The sequence below is a fragment of the Bos mutus genome, chromosome 3, assembly GCF_027580195.1.
Source record: "Bos mutus isolate GX-2022 chromosome 3, NWIPB_WYAK_1.1, whole genome shotgun sequence".
NCBI classification, from domain to species: domain Eukaryota; kingdom Metazoa; phylum Chordata; class Mammalia; order Artiodactyla; family Bovidae; genus Bos; species Bos mutus.
Genome location: NC_091619.1, coordinates 89,350,159 through 89,369,521, shown reverse-complemented (window position 1 = coordinate 89,369,521; position 19,363 = coordinate 89,350,159). Strand labels below are relative to the sequence as shown.

Here is a 19,363-nt window from a genome sequence, read left to right as displayed (position 1 = left end):
CCATGTTGTTGCTTGGATCAGCAGTTTGTTCCTTTCTAATGCTGACTTATGTTCCATTGAATGGATGTACCACAGCTTATACACTTTCAAGGAGAGGGACATTTGGTTGTTCTCAGCTTGGGCAATTTTGGATAAAGTTCTACAAGCAGTCCCATATAGGTCTTCATGTAGACACATGCTTTCATTCTTCTTTGATGAATGTCTAGTGTAGAATATCTAGCTCACTTGGTAAATATATGTAAAACTTAATAAGAAGCTGCCAGACTATTTTCTGAAATGGTTGTACGAGTTTGTATTTCCACCAAAAATATATGTAGGATCTAATTGTCCTACATTTGATATTATAAGGCCCTTTTTGCTTCCAGCTTTAGACAGCCTAATAGGGGTATTTCCTTGTGGCTTGCATTTGCATTTCTTTAATGACAAGATGTTGGACATCTTTTCATGTACTTCCTCCATATCTCTTAAACATTTTAAAAAATGGTTGCTTATTTTCTCGTATTAAGTTTTGAAAGTCCTTTATATATTCTAGGCATGCATCCTTTATCAGGTATGTGTTTTGCAAATATTTTCTTTTGGACATTCAAAAGGGGCTTAACAGGAAGTAGCTCTTGTGTTTTAAAGAGGTGCTCTGTGGCCTTGTGGGTGGAGGAGTGGGATGGGGCTGAACGGAGGCAAGGAGGCTGTCTTAGCGTCAGGTGAGAGCCGAGGCTCTGAACAGGCCAGGGCGGTAGACTGGGGAGGAGTTAAAAGCAGAAGGCCTGGAGACCCACCAGATGGCTGTAAAGGCCTCTGTGGCCCTCTGAGCCCTCCCTCCTGCCTTCCTTCCTCTGACAGATATTTGTGGACACCACCTTTCAAGGTGGACACTACCTGAAACAGTGTAGGCAATACAATACAGAAGAAATATCAGTAAAGAAATCGAAGTCTTGCCTTCATCAAGTTTACGTCTTGGTGGGGAAGACAGACAACGAGCAGACACACACACGTGTATGCCGTAATGGCTGGCAGACACTGTTAAACACACAAGGCAAGGAGTTCTTATGAAATGCCTCCTTCACAATGGTTACTGAGAGTGAACCAGAGAAGAGTCTTCACGTGTTCCACTCTCAGGAAAGAATCCGAGCAATAGGAAGAATGCTAGACTGTGGTCAGGGGCTCTGGGCTGGAATCCTGGGCATCAGGGTGACCTTAGGCAAATTCTTTCATTTTTCTGACCCTCAGTGTCCTTATTGGAATGATCTTTTAGGCACTAGGATTTTGTGTTTGAAGTTCTTACAAACCAGTTGAGGGTCTGATAAGCCAAAGTAGGTACCTAGCAGAGGACTGCCCTTAGAACCAGGCTGTTTTGTTGGAAAAACTCTAGAGGTCATCAGTTTGGCCTCTCAGTCAGTGTAGGTTCCTGGGAAGTACAACCAACAGGTACCTGTTCCTCCCCTACAGGTGCCTCTCCATGGATGGGGGGCTCACATCCTTCCCAGGGACCAGTTTCATTTTCTCTTTCTCTGTGTCTTTTTAAAGGGAAAGAATCACACCTTTTACTAAGGGGAAGTGTGTGCCAACTGTGGATCATAATTCAGATCCTTAAAGCTGCCCGTGAAGGACAACCTGCAGTGACTGGAGGACCTGAAAGCCTGAAGACGAATCTGGGGGTGGGAGGGTAGGAGTGGGAATGGGGGTTCTTGGAGAAAGGACACATGGGGGTGCCTGGGAGAGGGGGAAGGGTGTGGTGGGGTCACTTTTGCTGGAGACACCTACCAGAAGGTCACGGTGTCTTCTGGGACAGCAAGACTGGATATCTTTTGATACCAGAGATCGATTATCCTGAGAATTCAAATTGGCCAGTGACATGAACACGGGAGCCAGATAGCAGATGGACTAAAGGAGTGGGATGTGGTTGACCCTCTTGGAACCCCTCCTATTCTAAAGCCAAAATGCTGACTCCTGTTCAGTAAAATCCAAAGAGAGTTGGCAGAGTGTAGCATATGTCCTAAGGCAGCTGTATGCCCTCTCTGGGAATACTCCATCTCCATCCCAGGATGCTTCTGGAAGCTTGGCAGGGCCAAATGCCATAAGAAGTTGCTGACCTCCTGGGAACATGCAGCCATTGGGAACAATCAGTTACACCCCTCAAGTCAGACCTCACGGGCATGCCAGTCCAGCCCAGTGGTAGGTCTGCACAAGTTGGTCACAGTATCCTGAGCTTCTGCCCTCACTGTTTTCGAACAGAGAGAGATTGGGTGGGATGGCAGGAGTGTGCTATTCTTAGGGAAAAGGAGACAGGCTCAAGGCTTCAGTCACAAAACCCACATCATGATAAAAATACTTCAGACACCTTAAGAGCATGGGTGCTTTACAGAAAAGCAGTTACTTCCTCGCTCATGTCAAAACGACTGTTTCGGAAGAAGTAAAACTGTTATTATTCACAGGTGCATTGTCTACGAAAAAAAAGTCCTGTTGAATCCTCAAAAAGGCTGATAAGCCAAACTAGGTGCACACCAGGTCTAATAAGTCAGCAGTGTTTCAGGAAATAAGATCAATATACTCAAATCAACAATTTCTGTACACTAGCAATAGAAATTGAAAATGCCATATATAATAACATCAAAATGTGAAATACCTAGGTATAAATCTGACGAAAGATGTGTAAGATTCATACAGTGAAAGCTTTAAAAAGCTTCTGAGAGAAATTAAAGAAGACCTAAATAAAAGGAGAGATATACCATAATCATGGATCAAAAACTCTGTTCTTAAGATGTCAGTTCCCCTATATCATCTATAGATTTAATTCAATACTGATCAGTCCCAGTAATATTTTTTAAACTGACAAGATGCTCCTAAAACTTATATGGAAAAACAACAGACAGAAAATAGCCAAAATAACTTTGAAAAAAATGAGTAAAGCTGGAGGACAAACATTACCTTACTCCTCCCTGGTGTGGAATGGGATCAGGATAGATGAATTAATAAAATGAAGAATCCAGGAACAGACCCACTTATCTATGGACAACTGATTCTCAACAAAGGTACAAAAACAATTCAGTGGTAAAAGAATAGTTTTTTCAACAAATGGTGCTATAACTATCAAATATCAATATGTAAAAAACAATGAATTGTAATCAGTGACTCACAGCATAGAAAAAAAAAGTCAAAATGAATCACAGTCCTAAATGTAAAACCTAAACTATAAAACTTCCCGAAGAAAACATGGGAAGAAAACTTTTGGACTTTGGGTTAGGCAGAAATTTCTTAGATATAAATGAACAGTAGACCTTTGAACAACAAAGGTTGAGCTGTGTGGGTCCAGCAGTTCAAGTGTGAGTTATCTGTGGATACAGAGGACTGACTCTAAAGTTATACATCGTTTTGACTGCACAGAGGGTCAGAGACCCTAACTCCCATACTATTCAAGGGTCAACTGTATTTGTTCTTTTATAGATCCTACTTTGGTACGGTATGAACAAATAGTTAAATTGGACAATTAAATTTTTTAAAATTTATTCTTCAAAGACACTGTTAAGAGAATGGAAAGACAAGCCACAAAGTGGGAGAAAATATATCTGATAAAGGACTTTGCCATGAGATACCAAAGTAATATGTGTTATAAACCACTTTGGAAAAGTTTGGCAAGGGACTTCCCTGGTGAACCAGTGGTTAAGACTCCTCGTTTCAATTTCAAGGGGTGCAGGTTAGATCCCTGGTTGGGGAACTAAGAGCCACATGCCTTGCAGTGTGGCCCCCGTCCCCCAAAATCCACTAAACTCAGGGATAGTTTATTATCAAAGAAAAATGATGGAGCAAGATTAACCACGTGTGTGACCTTAACAATAGAATTAAGATTTAAAAAAATGAATAACTGTCTGTAATGGGGAACAGACCCCAAAATGAGATCTCAAGTTGCCCTACAACCAGCATGAAAGGAGAATCATAACCCCAGGAGAATAAGGAGAAACCACACCCAAGTCTAAATTTTTAAAATGAGTTGTTGTTTTTTTTTTTTTAAACAGTTTGGCAAGTTAAAAAGTTAACCATATACCAACCACATGATCCAGTCATTCCTTTCCTGAGAGTTACCCAAGAGAAAGGAGAGCATGTGTCTGTACAAAGACTGTACAGAAATGTTCCTAGCCACTTCATTTGTGGTAGCCCCAAACTGGAAACAACCCAAATGCCCATCAATAAGCCAAGGAACAAACAGTTGTGTATATCCATACAAATGTCAAGACTAACCAAACTGCACACTTCTAATATGTGCAGTTGATTATGTGTTAATTGTATTTCAATAAACCCTTACAGCTTAGGAGAAACTAAGGAGCAAACTCCGGGAGATACTGAAGGGACGGGAAGCCTGGTGTCCTGCAGTCCATGGGGTCACAGAGTTGACATGACTTAGTGACTGAACAACAGCAGCAACAAAGGAGAAAACAGCTAAATGCAATGTAGGAACCTAGACAGGATTTTGGAAAGAAAAGCAACATTAGTGTTAAAATTGGTGAAATTCAAGTAGGGTCTGTGGTTCAGTTAATATTATGCCAATATTAATTTCTTATTTTTGATCATTATACTATGGTTATGGGTCTTCCCTTGTGGCTCAGCTGGTAAAGAATCCACCTGCAATGTGGGAGACCTGGGTTTGATCCCTGGGTTGGGAAGATCCCCTGGAGAAGGGGAAGGCTACCCATTCTAGTATTCTGGCCTGGAGAATTCCATGGGCTGTATAGTCCATCAGGTCACAAGGAGTCAGACACAAGAGAGTGACTTTCACTTCACTTTGCTTCACTATGGTGATGTAGACGATATTAACAGAGGAAGTTGGGGAAGGGGATATGAGAACTCTACTGTCATTGCAACTTTTCTGTAAATCAAAAATTAATACAAAATAAAAAAGTTTAAAAAATATACACAATAAAACTTGTTTGAAGACTGCTTTATCTTATAGAATAAATATAATTTAAAAATATATCTTTAACTTACCACATAACTCAGAGTCACTGTCACCATAGAGAAAGTCAGCAAGTTAGGAGTATAAGAAAAACCTGTGTACTACTTTAAATTGGGCAGTTCTCAAGTACTTTGCTGTGAGATACCAAAATACTGTGTGTTACCAACATCACATACACTGAAAAGGGACATCTACTTATGATGGAGCAGAAGGTTCTCTGGTGCCATGGAAGGCTTGCTTTCATGGAAGGTTGGAAGAGCCACGGAATTAATACCCTTCAGGAGCTGCTCTCAAGCTGTGGACCAATCAAAGTTGAAATATAGACACCCAGCTCCCTCACCCTCTGTGGGATATAACTTTGAGGGGCATGTTTTACACAGGCTTTCAGAATTTTTTCCAGTGCAATTAAAGTCAAGTTGCCCACAGTGGTAAGCTTTTTTTTTTTTTTTTAAATATTGTTTATTTGGCTGTGCCAGATCTTAGTTATAGCACACAGGATCTTCGATTTTCATCGTGGCACGTAAGATCTTTAGTTGCAGCATCCGGGATCTTTAGTTATGCCTTGTGAACTCTTGGTTGCAGCATGTGGGATCCAGTTCCCTGACCAGGGATGGAACCCTGACCCCTGCACTGGGAGCAAGGAGCCTTAGCCACTGGGCCACCAGGGAAGTCCTGTAGCCTGCTGATAATGCAGACTTCATTGACTGTCATCCTTGCCCATCCCCCTCCCAGTGTTTTCTTCACCTTCCAAATAAAACTAGTCACACCAAATCCTTGTCTCAGGGTCTACTAATGGGGATACCCTAACCCAAAGCACTCGTCAGTATTTTTCCAGCATCCCAGTATGTCACCTTGCCCACTCCTCCTCTTTGGGCACCACTGTGCCACTCCACACAACTCCCTGTCTGTCCAGTCTCTCCCTGCACACCCCAATAGGGGTTGACTGTGCAGTCAACAGCCTAAGCCCCGACTTACCAGGGAGCTCTCCGGCAGCAGTCCAGATAGTAAGTGCCTGCATTGAAAAACCCAATCTTTCCTCCTCAATGCCTCCTTTACTATCACTCATAATACTCACACTTCTGACACCAGATTGTGGGATTTTTCCCACACCAAGTGATTCTCTGTGACACCAGCTGAGTGTCCTACAATTTAACTGAATTCTGACAGTACCACATGGAGATAGCATCAGATCCCACAGGGTTAAGGGCTCAGTCCCACAAGGCTGCCCCCCACTTCAGATGCCAACTGCAAGTAGTATATCCCCTAGTTACTCACAGCTTCAAATTGGAGGGTCCCATGACCTCCTCCCTGCTTGGTTTCCATTATTTGCTAGAGTGGCTCATAGAATTCAGGAAAATACTTATATTCACATGTGTACTAAGCTTCCCCAGGTGGCTCAGATGGTAAAGAATCTGTCTGCAATGTGGGAGATCTGGGTTCGAACCCTGGGTTCAAAGATCCCCTGGAGAAGGGCATGGCAACCCACTCCAGAATTCTTGCCTGGAGAATCCCCATGGACAGAGGAGCCTGGTGGGCTATAGTCTAGAGAGTCACGAAGAGTTGGACATGACTGAACTGCTAAGCACAGCACAGCACATGTGTACTAAAGGATATGATGAAGGACACAGATGAAAAGATACATAAGGTGAGGTCTGGGACGGTCCTGAGCACAGGAGCTTCCATTCCTGTGGAGTTGGAGTGTGTCCTCCTCCCAGTACATGGGTGTATTCACTAACCCAAAAGCTCTCCAAAGCCCCATAATACTGGGATTTTTAGAGAGGTTTCCTCACATAGGCATGATCAATCATTAACTCCATTTGCAGTCCCTCTCCCCTCCCTGGAAGATGGGGGTGGTGGTGGTGGTGGTGGTGGTAGGGGCTGAAAGTTCCTAGTTTCTAATCATGGCTTGGTCTTTCTGGTGACCACCCGTATCCAAGAGCAATCCAGGTGCCCACCCAGAGTCATCTCATTAGAGCAAAAGACATGCCATCACCCAGGACATTCCAAGAGATTTAGGAGCTCAGTGTTAGGAACTGGGAGCAGATCTATCAATCTATCTCTTTATCTATATATGGATATAAATAGATATATATGGATTTATTTCTACCATCTTGCAGTGCCCCATTTTCCCCTTATCATTTCCTTGGATCTGCTTCCTAAAGGAAACCCCATGGGGAGGAGTGTGATGGGCAGAGAAGGATTCCGCTATTTCTGGGTTCCTTGTCTCAACTATCTTCAAACCATCTGTCTTCGGCAGTTCAGGCAGCTATAATAAATTACTATAGATTGGGTGGCTTGTACAACAATTTATTTCACATGGTTTTGGAGGCTGAGAAGTCCAAGACCAAGGTGCTGGAAGATCTAATGAAAGCACTCTTCCTGGTTTGCAGATGAACATCTTGTACCCTCAGAGAGGGCTAGCTAGTTCACGTGTTTTCTTAGGACACTACTCCTATCATGAGGGCTCCAACCTCACGGCCTAATTAACCTTCCAAAGGCCCCATCTCCCGATTCCACTATGTTAGAACATCAACATAGGAATTTGGGGTGGGGGGGACATAAACATTCAGTCCATAGCATCAAAATGCCACCTCCTAGACCTCATAAGGGCTTCCCAGGTGGCTCAGTGGTAAAGAATCTGCCAGCCAAGCGGGAGACACAAGTTTGATCCCTGGGTTGGGAGGATCCCCTGGAGGAGGAAATGGCAACCTACTCCAGTACTCTTGCCTAGGAAATCTCATGGACAGAGGACCCTGGTGGGCTACAGTCCACAGGGTTGCAAGAGTCAGACATGACTTAGAGACTACACAGCAGCAGACCTCAACAAAGCCTCCCAGTCTTTCCCAACGTAGCATGCCAGGCAGTCACCTGCAGTAACTAGACTTGTCCCACAGGAAGAAACCTGTGGGCCGTCTTAACACCAGGACGTGACCAGAAAGCATAGTTTTGAAATACGTCTACATTCAACTTGGGTAGTGTGTGTGTATGTGTACATGCACACACACACGTGATCTTTCTTATATCAGCCAATTTTGGAGAACCAATTGTTGCAACTCTGGCATGAATGGTGTCAGGACACGGCCCATGTAGCTGAGGGCATGGTCAGGCAAGATGGTTCCCTGGCAGAAGGAACTGCTCTGGGTCAAAGCAGAATCCTCTGCTGATTCCTAAGCGACTTCCTTTCTGAGCCGAGTTCATGCAGAGATCCCTGATTCCCCACCACGTCTGGGGCTCAGCCCAGGGTCTGCTTTCACTGTTTCTGGCCTGGAGCTACTCTCAGCTGGCTCCGGGTGAGGCTCGTGAAGCATTTTGTTGTTGTAAGACTAGATGCTGAGTCTGCATCCTTGTTTAACTCAGTAAAAAGCCTTGATGTGGCCTCCAAGCAAATCACTTGACCTTTCCTGAGCTTCACTTTCCTCATCTATAAAATGGGGATAAAACTGACCCGCTTTTGTTACAGGACTGTGAGGATTAAAGAAGATATTTTATGTTATATGCTATTCATATGTAAGGTGATATTTAAGGCTTCAACTACAAAATCTGTTTTTAGGACATGAAAAGATTTCTCTTCCTTCAAGGAGAATTTACAAATCCTGATTTGTGAAACTCAACACCTGGAAAAAGAATTTCCTAAACAGTTCCTCTCAAATGACTGTAGAATGGGACCCTGACATCACATATATTTTAGGACAATGTCCATCAGGTACATCTAGGATTTGCATAAAGCTTTATTGCCCTAAACTCAACCCTTATATCTCTGTTCATGTAATGAGGGTGAGTGAATCTGTTCTAACAAGTAGTCCTGAATAGGCAGTGACACAGCTACAGTAAAAGTTTATTTCTTGTTCCCCTAACAGACCAGACCAAAGTCCAGGTTGGTGGGCAGTTTTCCAGACAGCGATTAGGGTATCCAGGCTCCTTCCCCATGTGACTTTGCCACCACCCATGGCCGGGTTGTCTCCAGCATAGAAGTACCAGAAGACAGGCGACCCTCACAGAGGGTTTTCCCACTGCAGCTCACATTGTCTTGCAGAGACTCTTAACACAAGAGCACACCCGAGGGCAAGGGAGGCTGGGGAGTGTGGGCCAGGGCTGTGCTCAGAGGGAGGAGTGGGTTTTAGTGGACAGTTAGTAGTCTCCACTGGTCTGTAGACGAGGAAATAGTCTCAACAGGACTAACTGATTTGCCAGAATTAGTCAGGTCATCCCAGTGACAAAGCCAGGACTGCAGCCCAGAGCTTCTGACAGTCATGTTTGATGCCTTAAAAAGCACAGCCCCACTTTGAGTCATCACCTCACCTATTCTCACTTGTCTCCTAGCTTCCCAGTTTCCCCCTGTAGTCTGTTCTCTACCCTGCAAATAGGAAGATATTATTAACATCCATGCCAGATCATTGTGACAAAGATAGAAATTCAAAAATGGGGAAGAAAATTACCCTGGCCCCTCTACCCTAATACACCTGTCCCTCCGCCATGCCATCATCCAGACCTGGGTGTGCAGGTTCAAAGGGAAACTGGCCCGGTGAGGGGCAGAGCCTGCGCTTGAACCAGGACTGCCTCCACATCGTGGTCCCCAGAGCAAGAAATGACAGAGGCTACTTTCCAGGTCACACTTTTATTTTTACAGAAGGAGCAGCCACACAGCCACAGGGACAGGAAGTGTTCCGGACAGCAGGCACAGCACCTGCAGCTGTAAGAGCCTGATAGAGGGACCACGCCTTTCTCTGTGGTCCCCATGATTTCAGAAAAATACCACACATCACACACTGCCACCCCCATCCCCACCCCCTCCCTTCCCGTAACAGCTAATTATGCATCCTTCCAGCCAAAGAAACTGGCTAGAATCTGGATCTTACAGAAAAACTTTCATGCAGCCAAGAAACTCAGGGTTCTGGAAGGGAGAGGCCTCTTCTTATACTTTTCACACGTGCTCCCTGCACCCCACCACGTGCCAAGTTTAATTCCACCTGAAACCACCACCTGGCTGGATAGTGACAAGACTGGCTGCAAGAAAGAGCTGGCAACTCAGCTCGACATGCTTGGAAGACTGCCCCTTTCTAGGCAAGATATCACTGAAGCAAAACATGACCCTGAGGCTGGTGTGACCCCAAGACCCTCCCTCCCAGCCCCAGGTTCTGGGCAAGGTCTGAGGAGGGCAGGATTTTGGTTTGTAGGACTGAGGACAAGAGGCTGCTGGCATTTCTGGCTGCACTCCCAGGGGTCCAGGGACAGAGGCCCCACTGCTGAAAGGATGGGGCCTCATCTTGCTCGGGTTAACCCTTCCTCTACAGCAAGTAGGATCATCAGTTTACCGCTGAGCAAGAAGCCCACAGGCCTCACTGGGGGAGCTAGTGCCAGAGTTCACATGCTTTGCATACAAGCAAGAAAATGAGGTTTCTGATTTTATGCCCCCTCCAGAGGCCAAATGGGTAAGAGTGGTTCCTCCGCCTTCTGAGTGCCCCGAGTGCACCTGGCACTCCCAGGACCACATCAAGACACCATGGTGAGCCAAACCTGGGGTGCGTGGAGTGAGCCTTGGCAGCCAAAGTGTGACCCTGGGAGGCTTCTGGCAACCAGTGGTGACAATGACACTTCCTTGCAGGCCACAGATGTGCCTTTCTGAAAAGATGAGAGCTGGCCGTGGGCTGAAGGAAGTATCTGAAATGGCAGACAACCCCCACCTGGACCATTTACTTTCCCTCTGACTTTCCACGCAGACGAGGCTTTCTCGTGGGGTTCGCAATCATGGCTGTTTAAGACAGCCGTGCACTTCTAAAGCAGAAGAGCCTCAGGTAGTCTTGTGTACATGGATGTGACAGATGAGGAAACTGCAGCTCAGAGGGACAAATGACTTGTCCATGGAGGCAGAGCTTGTGAAGAATACAGCCAGGACTGAAACCCAGGCCTCCCAGCTCCCAGCCAGTGCTCTCCTCTATTCCAGAACATCACTGCCTGGCCCAGCTCACTTAATTCCCTTACATAATTCCCTCTCAGAGTCTGGGTTTTCAGCTGAGGCTGGGCAGTTCTTAAGATGGAGCTGCATAAACAACCAAGCTTTAATAGGTGGGCAGGGGCCTGGGAAGGTTTCCTTCCCTCTGGAATAGACACGAAGCTAACTTTTCTCTGAGCTTAGGATTTGTAAGGCACTAAAATTAACTACAGCTGGGGGTGGGGAGAGGAAGGAAAAAAAAAAAAGAGGGGATGAGTGGTTGGAGAAATCAAGTTGATGCTGTTTTCTTTCAGCGCCACAGTGAGGATCCCCACGAGACCTAAGGATGACAGGCTCCATTTTCCTGCTTGGTGTGGTCCCCACCCCTGAGTCCCAGCCCCACTGCAGAGTGGAGGACACACCCCAGCAGGTTGAAGCAGGGTCTGAGGACAAGCGGCATGGAGGGTAGAGAGACAAGAATGAGCCCAGGTCCTATGGATTCAATTCAGAGCCAAAACCACTCACCCCACCTGCCCCAGGCCCAGACAGGATTCCACCCTGAAGTGTCTTCTCCAAGCACACGGTCCTCTCTGAGTGGACTTGGGCAATGGTTGCGGTGGGCCTGCAAGCCTGAGCATGAAGGAAGAAGGGGCAGGGCATCACCAAGGAAGACAGAGGGAACTTTGGAATCAGACCTGACTTTGGCACAGCACGTCTTGGGCCCGCCCACCCCACCTGTTGCCCTCCCAAGAGCCCAGCGATGGAAAGGAACTTTCTTTCCTTCCCTCCGCGAGGAGCTCTTCTGGCTGACAAGTGATGGCAGAGCAACTCCAGGGCACCCCTTTCCACCAAACCTGAGCCGGGCAACCTGATGTGGAGCCTTCCCGGACTCAACCACGGAATTCAAAGCACTTTAGTCTGATGTCATGCTGAGCAGGAAGCTGCGCTAATAGTAGCTGTCAATTCTTTAGCACGTCTACTGCAATGGGTGCTTGACTTAGATGTCACAGCAGGCAGGGAGCATTACCCACCACAGCTTTCAACAGATGAGGAGTCGGGCTCAGAAGGGCTCAGTGACTCGCCTGGAGTCACACAGCTAATGAGTGGCTGAACTGGGAACTGGACTCAGGTTTGTCTGACTCCAAATCTCACATCCTTTCCACTCCACCCCGCCGCCCCTGGAAGCTGGGAGCAAGCCGTCAAGGCCATGTGGGTAGGGGGTGTCTCTGGAGGGGTTTCTTTCTCAAAGTGTGGATCTGGCAGAGCAGCCAAGCTTGAGTGAAGGGTAGATGCCTTCTGGCCCTGGGGACAGGGTCCCCCCTCGCGTCTGCCTCCTCCTGGGCGGGCTCCGGCTCAGTGCCTGGCAGCCTTGCAGATCTTGTCGTAGACCTCAGGGAAGGCATCCTGGCAGCCGAGCTGCTTCCGCAGCCTGTGGTACAGGGAGCCGTCGAACATCTCCCAGAACTCCTCCCGGTCCATGTAGCAGTCGGCATACAGCATCTGGAACCTGCAGTGCAGACACAGGGGTGAGGGCTCAGGGGCGGGGCACAGAGGCCCCAGGAGGGGAAAGGGGTGCAGGGCAGGGCGAGCTTTTGGGGGATTTCTCTTGTTTGACCCCCCCACTAACAAGCTAGTGGTTGAGGTTGGGGCATGAATTTTAACCCCATTTTGCAGACAGGGAGTCTGGGCTCAGGGTGTTAGGTGGCAGCAGAGGAAGAGTTAGAAGGATGCAGTGTGCTGCATGTCTGCTCCCCTGATGCAGTTGCCAGGCCGCTTTCTTTCCCTTTTTTGACATTCAATAAGCTGCACATGATGAAAGCATATAGCTCAAAGCTATACGGATACACTGTATAACATGGGAAATAGACCCACTATTTTATAATAACTATAAACAGGGCATGTGTTCATGCTAAGTTGCTTCAGTCCTGTCCAACTCTTTGGGACCCTATGGACTGTAGTAGCCCTTCAGGCTCCTCTGTCTGTGGGATTTTCCAGGCAAGAATACTGGTATGTGTTGCCATGCCCACTCCAGGGGATCTTTCCAACCCAGGGATCCAACTCGTGGTTCTTATGACTCCTACATTAGCAGGCGGGTTCCTTACTACTAGGGCCACCTGGGAAGCCCATAAATAGAGCGTGACTTTTAAAAATTGTGAATCACTATATCGTATACCTCTAATATATAATATTGTACATCATCTAAACTTCAACAAAATAAATATAGACAATAAGCAAATTTTTAAAATACATTAAAAAGGAAAACCACAGCTTGATAAGTTCGATGTTATATAATGTCTATAACCTTGAAACAGTCACCTCAGTCCAGACAACAGCCATAGCCATCCTCACAGCCTGAATTCCCTGGTGCCATCCATCACCCTCCACAACCCCAGGCAGACCTGCCTTCTGTCACTATGGGTTCAACTGTGTTTTCCAGAATTTTATATAAACAGCATATATATATATATATATATATATATGAAAATAGAACCACAGAGTACTCTTTTTTCCTGGCTTCTTTCAGTCAGCATAACTATTTTGAGATTCGCCTACAGTCTGTTTCAGGACATTTCTGAACGATGCTCTGTCCAGGCCTCTGTGTGGCTTTCATGGTCCTGAGTCTTCCCTCCTCAGTTTTGGTCTCCAACCTGGAGCGGGAGCCCCTGGCTATGTCTAAAGCACTCCCATGGCCTGCCCTGCAGTGGGGAGCAGGGTAACTCCTGGGTTTCTGGCTCTAGCAGCTAGGGTATACTGTTGGGATACTCAGTGGAGGGGCGGGGGATGCAGGTATAAGGGAAGGCTAAGAACACCTGTAATTCCACCTCCTTAGAATCTCCCAACTCCCTTCCTGAATCTGAGGGGTCGTTCAGCACCCAAGGGTCTGGCCAGGAGCTGGTGTCTTGGCCTTCCCGCACCCTCCCAGGACACTGTCCACACTCTGGGCACTTGCTCACCCGTGCACACTTCGGACAAACTTCTCCAACTGCCTCATGCAGGACCGGGCTTCAAAATGCTTCACACGTGGCTCCCCGTAGGCACCGATATCAACATAGAGCTCGGCCTCATCTCCCTTGGGGTGCACCAGGCCCGGCTGGCTGGGCAGGATGAATGGGCACAGCCAGATGGGGTAGACCTGGGGGCCGGAAGGGCAGGTCAGTGCTTTTCCTCCCACAGGTGGAAGGCTTGCAGCCAGTCCACCCCGCTCCTGACCAGAGGAGGGCTGCCCGGGGCCCCCCGCTGCCCAAACAGCCATCTCTCCCCTGCTCCCCGCAAGCCCCAGCTGAGTTCCCAGCCCCACTCACATGGATGTCGTTGTGGAAGGTGTGCAGGGCCTGCGGCAGGCACTTCATGGGCACCAGCATGTCCTGTACCACGTGGTGCTGCTCGTACAGCTTGCGCAGCGTCTCGCCCTGGGTCAGCTTCAGCAGGGAGATCTTGGGAGGCACCATCCAACCAAAGAGGTAGCGGAAGATGGGGTTGTTGCCAAAGGGGATGATGTCCTGAAAGATGAGGGTTGGGGATGGAGAGAAGGAGCCCAGCAGGGCCCAGTGTCCCCCTGGGCCAGGACCTCCCTGGGGGCTTCACAGAAGTATGACGGGTCCACTCCTATCTGCAGGGGCAGTGGTGGTACCCAAGGTTAACCCAGCTGGATCTGGGTTTGATTCCCGGCTCTGGCATTTACGAGTTGTGATATCCGTGGGCTGGTGACTTGACTTTTCTGAGCTCAGTTTCCTGATCTGTAATATGGGACTTGTGAGAGTGAACGGTGAATACCAAATGGAAGGCACTCAGCCTGGGGCAAGATGACAACGAAGCCATCGTTGCTGTTCTGGTTGTTGAGGTCACTGTGGCGGACACAGTGCAGGTGTTCCATAAATGCTTGGGAAATAAATGCTGTTGACTGCCGAGACAGATGGATACCCACAGAGCTTAAGCAACTTTCCCTAAGGTCACACAGCCAAGTGTGTGTGGCAAAGGTCTGGCGCAGGCCCCACAAGCCTTCGGTTGACAGCATCTCCTGAGGCTTTCTCTGACACCCCTATTAAACTGTCACTGCTCCCCATCCTTCCATACACACAACTGCAAGTTCTTGCTCACCTGTCAAGGCCAAGCTCAACAGCTATCTTCAACTCTAGGCAGAACTAGATGCTTCCTCTTGTTCCTGTGGCCCCTCATGGGGCCACCCGCCTGCCTCCCCCAAGCTGGCCTCTCAGGAAACCCCCCTGAGCAGGGCTGGCCTTCCTCTTCTGTGCCTCCAACTGCCATGCGGGAGGAGCCACTGCTCATGATTGTCCTCTCTGCTCCCAGCTTGCCATCTTCCTCAAGGTGACCAGCGTCCATCTGGCACCCCATCCTCACAGCTCCCGGGACCTTGAAGCCAAGGCATTCCTTCCTTCATTATGTAATGACGAGGTGCCTATGTGCTCAGGTGCGAGGTTCTGTGCTGGGTGCTGAAGATACCCAAGTCACCAAGACGTGGTCCCTGACCCCAGGTGTGGAAGAGGTGCAACAGAGAGAGGCAGCACATAAAAGGGTCCACGTCAGACTAGGGTCAGGGGCAGCTTCCCAAAGGAGCCACCATGCTAGGCTTCGGAGGCTGTGTGCCCCACCCCTCCCCTCCCCTTGAATCGCCTCCTCTGATTGCCAGCCCTCTTCCACAAGGAAGGGAGGGGCCTGTCTGCTTTCTTCTCTGTTCGATTCCAGCTCCTACACCAGTTACTGGAATACAACAGCTTAGGAAATAGCGTGGCCTTTACTGTTCTCTTGGTTGTCTTTGGAGAAGCCACACAGCAGAAACAGCAGAAACGCTCGGCAAAGGCCCAGCCTCTTTCCACAGCCCTGACCACTCATCATTCCTCCTCCATCCCAGTCTCATTCCCCTCCCCAGAGGCAGGCATTGTTAGGAATTATTTGTGTCCCTTCCTAGAGACATTGGTGCACAGACAAGTCTGTGGGCTTAAAAAACCTGCAACTCACAATTGGCAGCATCTGCTAGGCTCCTGCTTATCACTGGACCCTGAGCATCAGCACACAGGGTGCTACTGCGTTCTTTGTCCTGGCTTCCTGACCCTGTACAGACTGTCTTGTTTTACTGCACTTCTGATCTGTGACCAGTGGTCTCTGACATCATACTCTGACTCACTGACAGCTCAGATGATGGTTAGCATTTTTCAGCAACAAAGTATTTTTAAATTAAGGTATATCCTTTTTTTTTTAAAGACACAATATTGGTGCTCACTTAATAGACTATAGTATACTATAAACATAACTTTTCTATGCACTGGGAAACCAGAAAATTTGTGTCACTCACTTTAGTGTGATATTCGCTTTATTGCAATGGCCTGGAACCCAACATGCAATGTCTCCAAGGTGACCTTTCATGGGTTTGGGCTGCAAAGTCCTGGCTCCTGGCCTCAAGGGGAGACAACCTTGGGAGGATTACACAGCTGCAGACCTCCCTGTGGCTTGGCTAAGATCTTTGCTATGACTGTATCACACCTCGACTTGTCTCTCCACCCACCCCTACTTGCATTTTCTCTCGCAGCTGAGGATCACCAGAGTCCCCCCAGATAAACTCCCTGTGTGCACATCTCAGTAGTAATACACCCATCCTTTCAGATTCTTCCTTTAACTTCAGGCAGTAAAGGCTAGTGTTTAGCAGCAAGAGGTGGAGCTTAACTCCCCCAACCTTGAGTGACTGGAGACTCCACTCTAACAGGAGAATACGGAGGGAGTCGCAAGGTGATAAGACTGGGTCACGGAAGGCACTGAGGACCCCTCCATGGTCTCTCTGGATCACCTGCTCTGGGGGAAGTCTGCTGCCCTATGGTGAGGCACGTGAGCAGCCCAGGTGGCAATGAACAGAGGCTTCTCATTGACAGCCACCTCAGGGGGCCTTCCAGAATGCAGATTCTCACCTTCCTAAAGACTCTAGCACACCAGCCTGACCGACACCTTGACTGCAACTCTGAGCCAGAATGACCCACATCATTGCTCTCCAATCTCTGACCCTCGAAACTGTGTGGTAACAGATGGCAGCTGCTTTCATCTTCAGAATGTGGGGTGAATTCATTATGCAGCAATAGATAACCCTTACTATTACACTCTATCCCTTACTGAGCTGTGTTAATTTAGACAACCTAAACCAGCTTCTTCATCTGTAGAAGGGAAATAACACCAGGACCTACCTTTCCAGGGTTGTCAGGAAGATGGAGAGAGCGGCATAAAGTGTTTGACATAAGAACTAACACATAAGGAGGGATTAATGTTAACTACTGTGACTCTCATTCTGATGTGCTCTCATGTACTTTGCTGGCTCCTCTTGCCTTTCCTGTCTCTTAAATATTCCTGCTCACACCTCCCACAACCTTAACACTGCTCTTGGCAGGGATAAAGGAGGAGTTGGGAGTTTTCTGCCTTTAGCAAAACTTTCCACCAAATGCTCTGGGCCTGGACACTCCTTGAAGCAGGACTAATAGGGATGGAGGAAGCCCAGGGCTCCCCAGGCCTTGAGGAACCAACCCTCTCTGCCCACTCCTGCACCCCTCACCACTGCCCCACATTCTGCCCAGAGACCTCGCCCATGTTTAGAACTGACCCGACACCCCCTTGTAGGACACCACCAGGTGTAAGTCTTTCGTGCCTGACTTTCCTGTTTATCTTAGCTGCTGTGGACTTCTGGGTATCTCTAACCAGCATTCTTGCTGTGCTGCAGCCACGCAGTATCTTTCCATCTGATCCCACCAGCCACTGTTCCCCATCTCCCAACCCCTCCCCTGTGCTCTCTCATGGTCTAACAGCAGCAAACCTGCTCCATCCTCAAGTTATTCTCTCGACCATCTACTTGTCTCCGTGCTCTTAGCTGATACCTGGCTGCAGCCCTCTGGCGTGGTGTCATTTTCTCTCCATGACCCTCTGGAGTAGATGGAGGTGAGGTGGGCTCCTCTTGGCCCCTCGTTACTGCTTCGAGGTCTCTGCCCCTCCTTTCTCCGGAAATCCTCAGCGACATCCCCACCACCTCCACCCCCACCAGCCCCCAAATGCCCGGATCACTGCCACCTTCCCCAACACTGATGCTATCACTGATATGGTTTAACACCTGCCCCCCGATAATCCTGTTTGTCCTCCCTTTCACCTGGCCTCTGCACTGACTTTCGCATCACGCTCCTGAGCAGAGGATGACAAACTAGAGCATGTGGGGATCGGTCTGCAAGTGGATCCAGCCCACTGGCTAAATCCGGCCCCTGCCTGTGTTTATATATAGCTTCACTGGAGCACAGCCACACTCATCTGTTCAAGCGCTGCCCAGGGCTGCTCTTGGGCTACAAAGGCAGGGCCGAGCAGCTGTGACAGGAAGTTTGATCTGCAGAGCCTAAAGCCTTTGCTATTTGGCCCTTTAAAGAAGTTTGCTGACCTCTTGATGTTATATTCACTACCTCTGTTGACTTGGGGGGAAAGAAAAAAAATAATGTCAGAGCTATGAGTTGAGTTTATTCAGTGTCTCACTGAGACTGCAGCCCAGAAGACCCACTCTCAGTGCTGTGAAACTGTTGTGAAGAGGTAAAGGTGAGGTCAAGATGTATGTGATTTTGGCAAAGGATACATGTCATCCAGAGCTTCTCTGGTGGCTCAGTGGTAAAGAAACTGCCTTTCAATGCAGAAAACTCAGGTTTGATCCCTGGGTCGGGAAGATACCCTGGAGAATGGAATGGCTATCCACTCCCGTGTTCTTGCCTGTGAAATCCCATGGACAGAAGGAGCCTGGTGGGCTACACTCCATGGGGTCACGAAGAGTCAGACATGACTCAGAGACTAAACAATTGTCATCAAGCACATCTCTTGGTTGAAGGTTGTTTGTAGTTACAAGGAACAGATGTCTTATTAATGGTTTTATTGCTTTACTAAGTACGTGAAGATGCAAGAGTTTTGGAAAATTTTCTCCTCAAAATATCTTCTAACTATGTGAAGGTCTGTTCTGGTAGTTTGCCCAGAGCACAGACAGCGTCATTCTTGATCTTTACCCTGAATTCCTTTCAGGGTGTGTTGAAGGTCAGCTTCTGCAGGGGCTAAGGACTTCATTCCTGCAGAACTGGATGTCGGGGAAAACACCACAGTTTCCATTTCACGCATTGGTCCTCTGGCCACCACTACCTCTCCCTTCCTGCTGCTTATGCCCTCCAGTGCTCTGACATCAACTCTTCACCCCAAGGGGCACCCAGGCCAGCATGTCAGTCCCATCAGCCCCGCATATCCTCACCACCCCCTCCCCCAAGCTGGCTCCGAATTCATCACGATCCTGTCCCAGCTTCTCCAACCCTGCCTCACTTGTCTTACTCATCCGCAAAATCTCAACCGTGGTTAAATCTAACTTTCTCCTTATTCTCTGTCCCATCTACACAGCTGAATGTGTGAAAACCTACAGCCACCAGGGCCGGTCTCTGTAAATGCACGCTCAGGAATCTTTGGCAGGCCTACTGTTGCCTGGCAACCCT

General features: G+C 48.1%; 2 protein-coding genes across 2 annotated transcripts in view; one reads left to right on the top strand and one right to left on the bottom strand.

Annotated features, from left to right (window-relative positions):
* CIMAP2 (ciliary microtubule associated protein 2) overlaps positions 1-1,588 on the top strand; it is a 30,743-nt gene extending 29,155 nt beyond the window's left edge. Inside the window, exon 10 of the mRNA XM_005905656.2 lies at positions 1,522-1,588. Coding sequence (XP_005905718.2) covers positions 1,522-1,588 — 67 coding nt within the window. The remainder of the gene's footprint in view (positions 1-1,521) is intronic.
* Positions 1,589-9,538: 7,950 nt separating this feature from the next.
* DHCR24 (24-dehydrocholesterol reductase) overlaps positions 9,539-19,363 on the bottom strand; it is a 36,197-nt gene continuing 26,372 nt past the window's right edge. The window contains exons 7-9 of the mRNA XM_005905652.3: positions 14,174-14,371; positions 13,826-14,004; positions 9,539-12,378 (exon numbers count right to left, since the gene is read on the bottom strand). Coding sequence (XP_005905714.1) covers positions 12,225-12,378; positions 13,826-14,004; positions 14,174-14,371 — 531 coding nt within the window. The 3' untranslated portion in view covers positions 9,539-12,224. The remainder of the gene's footprint in view (positions 12,379-13,825; positions 14,005-14,173; positions 14,372-19,363) is intronic.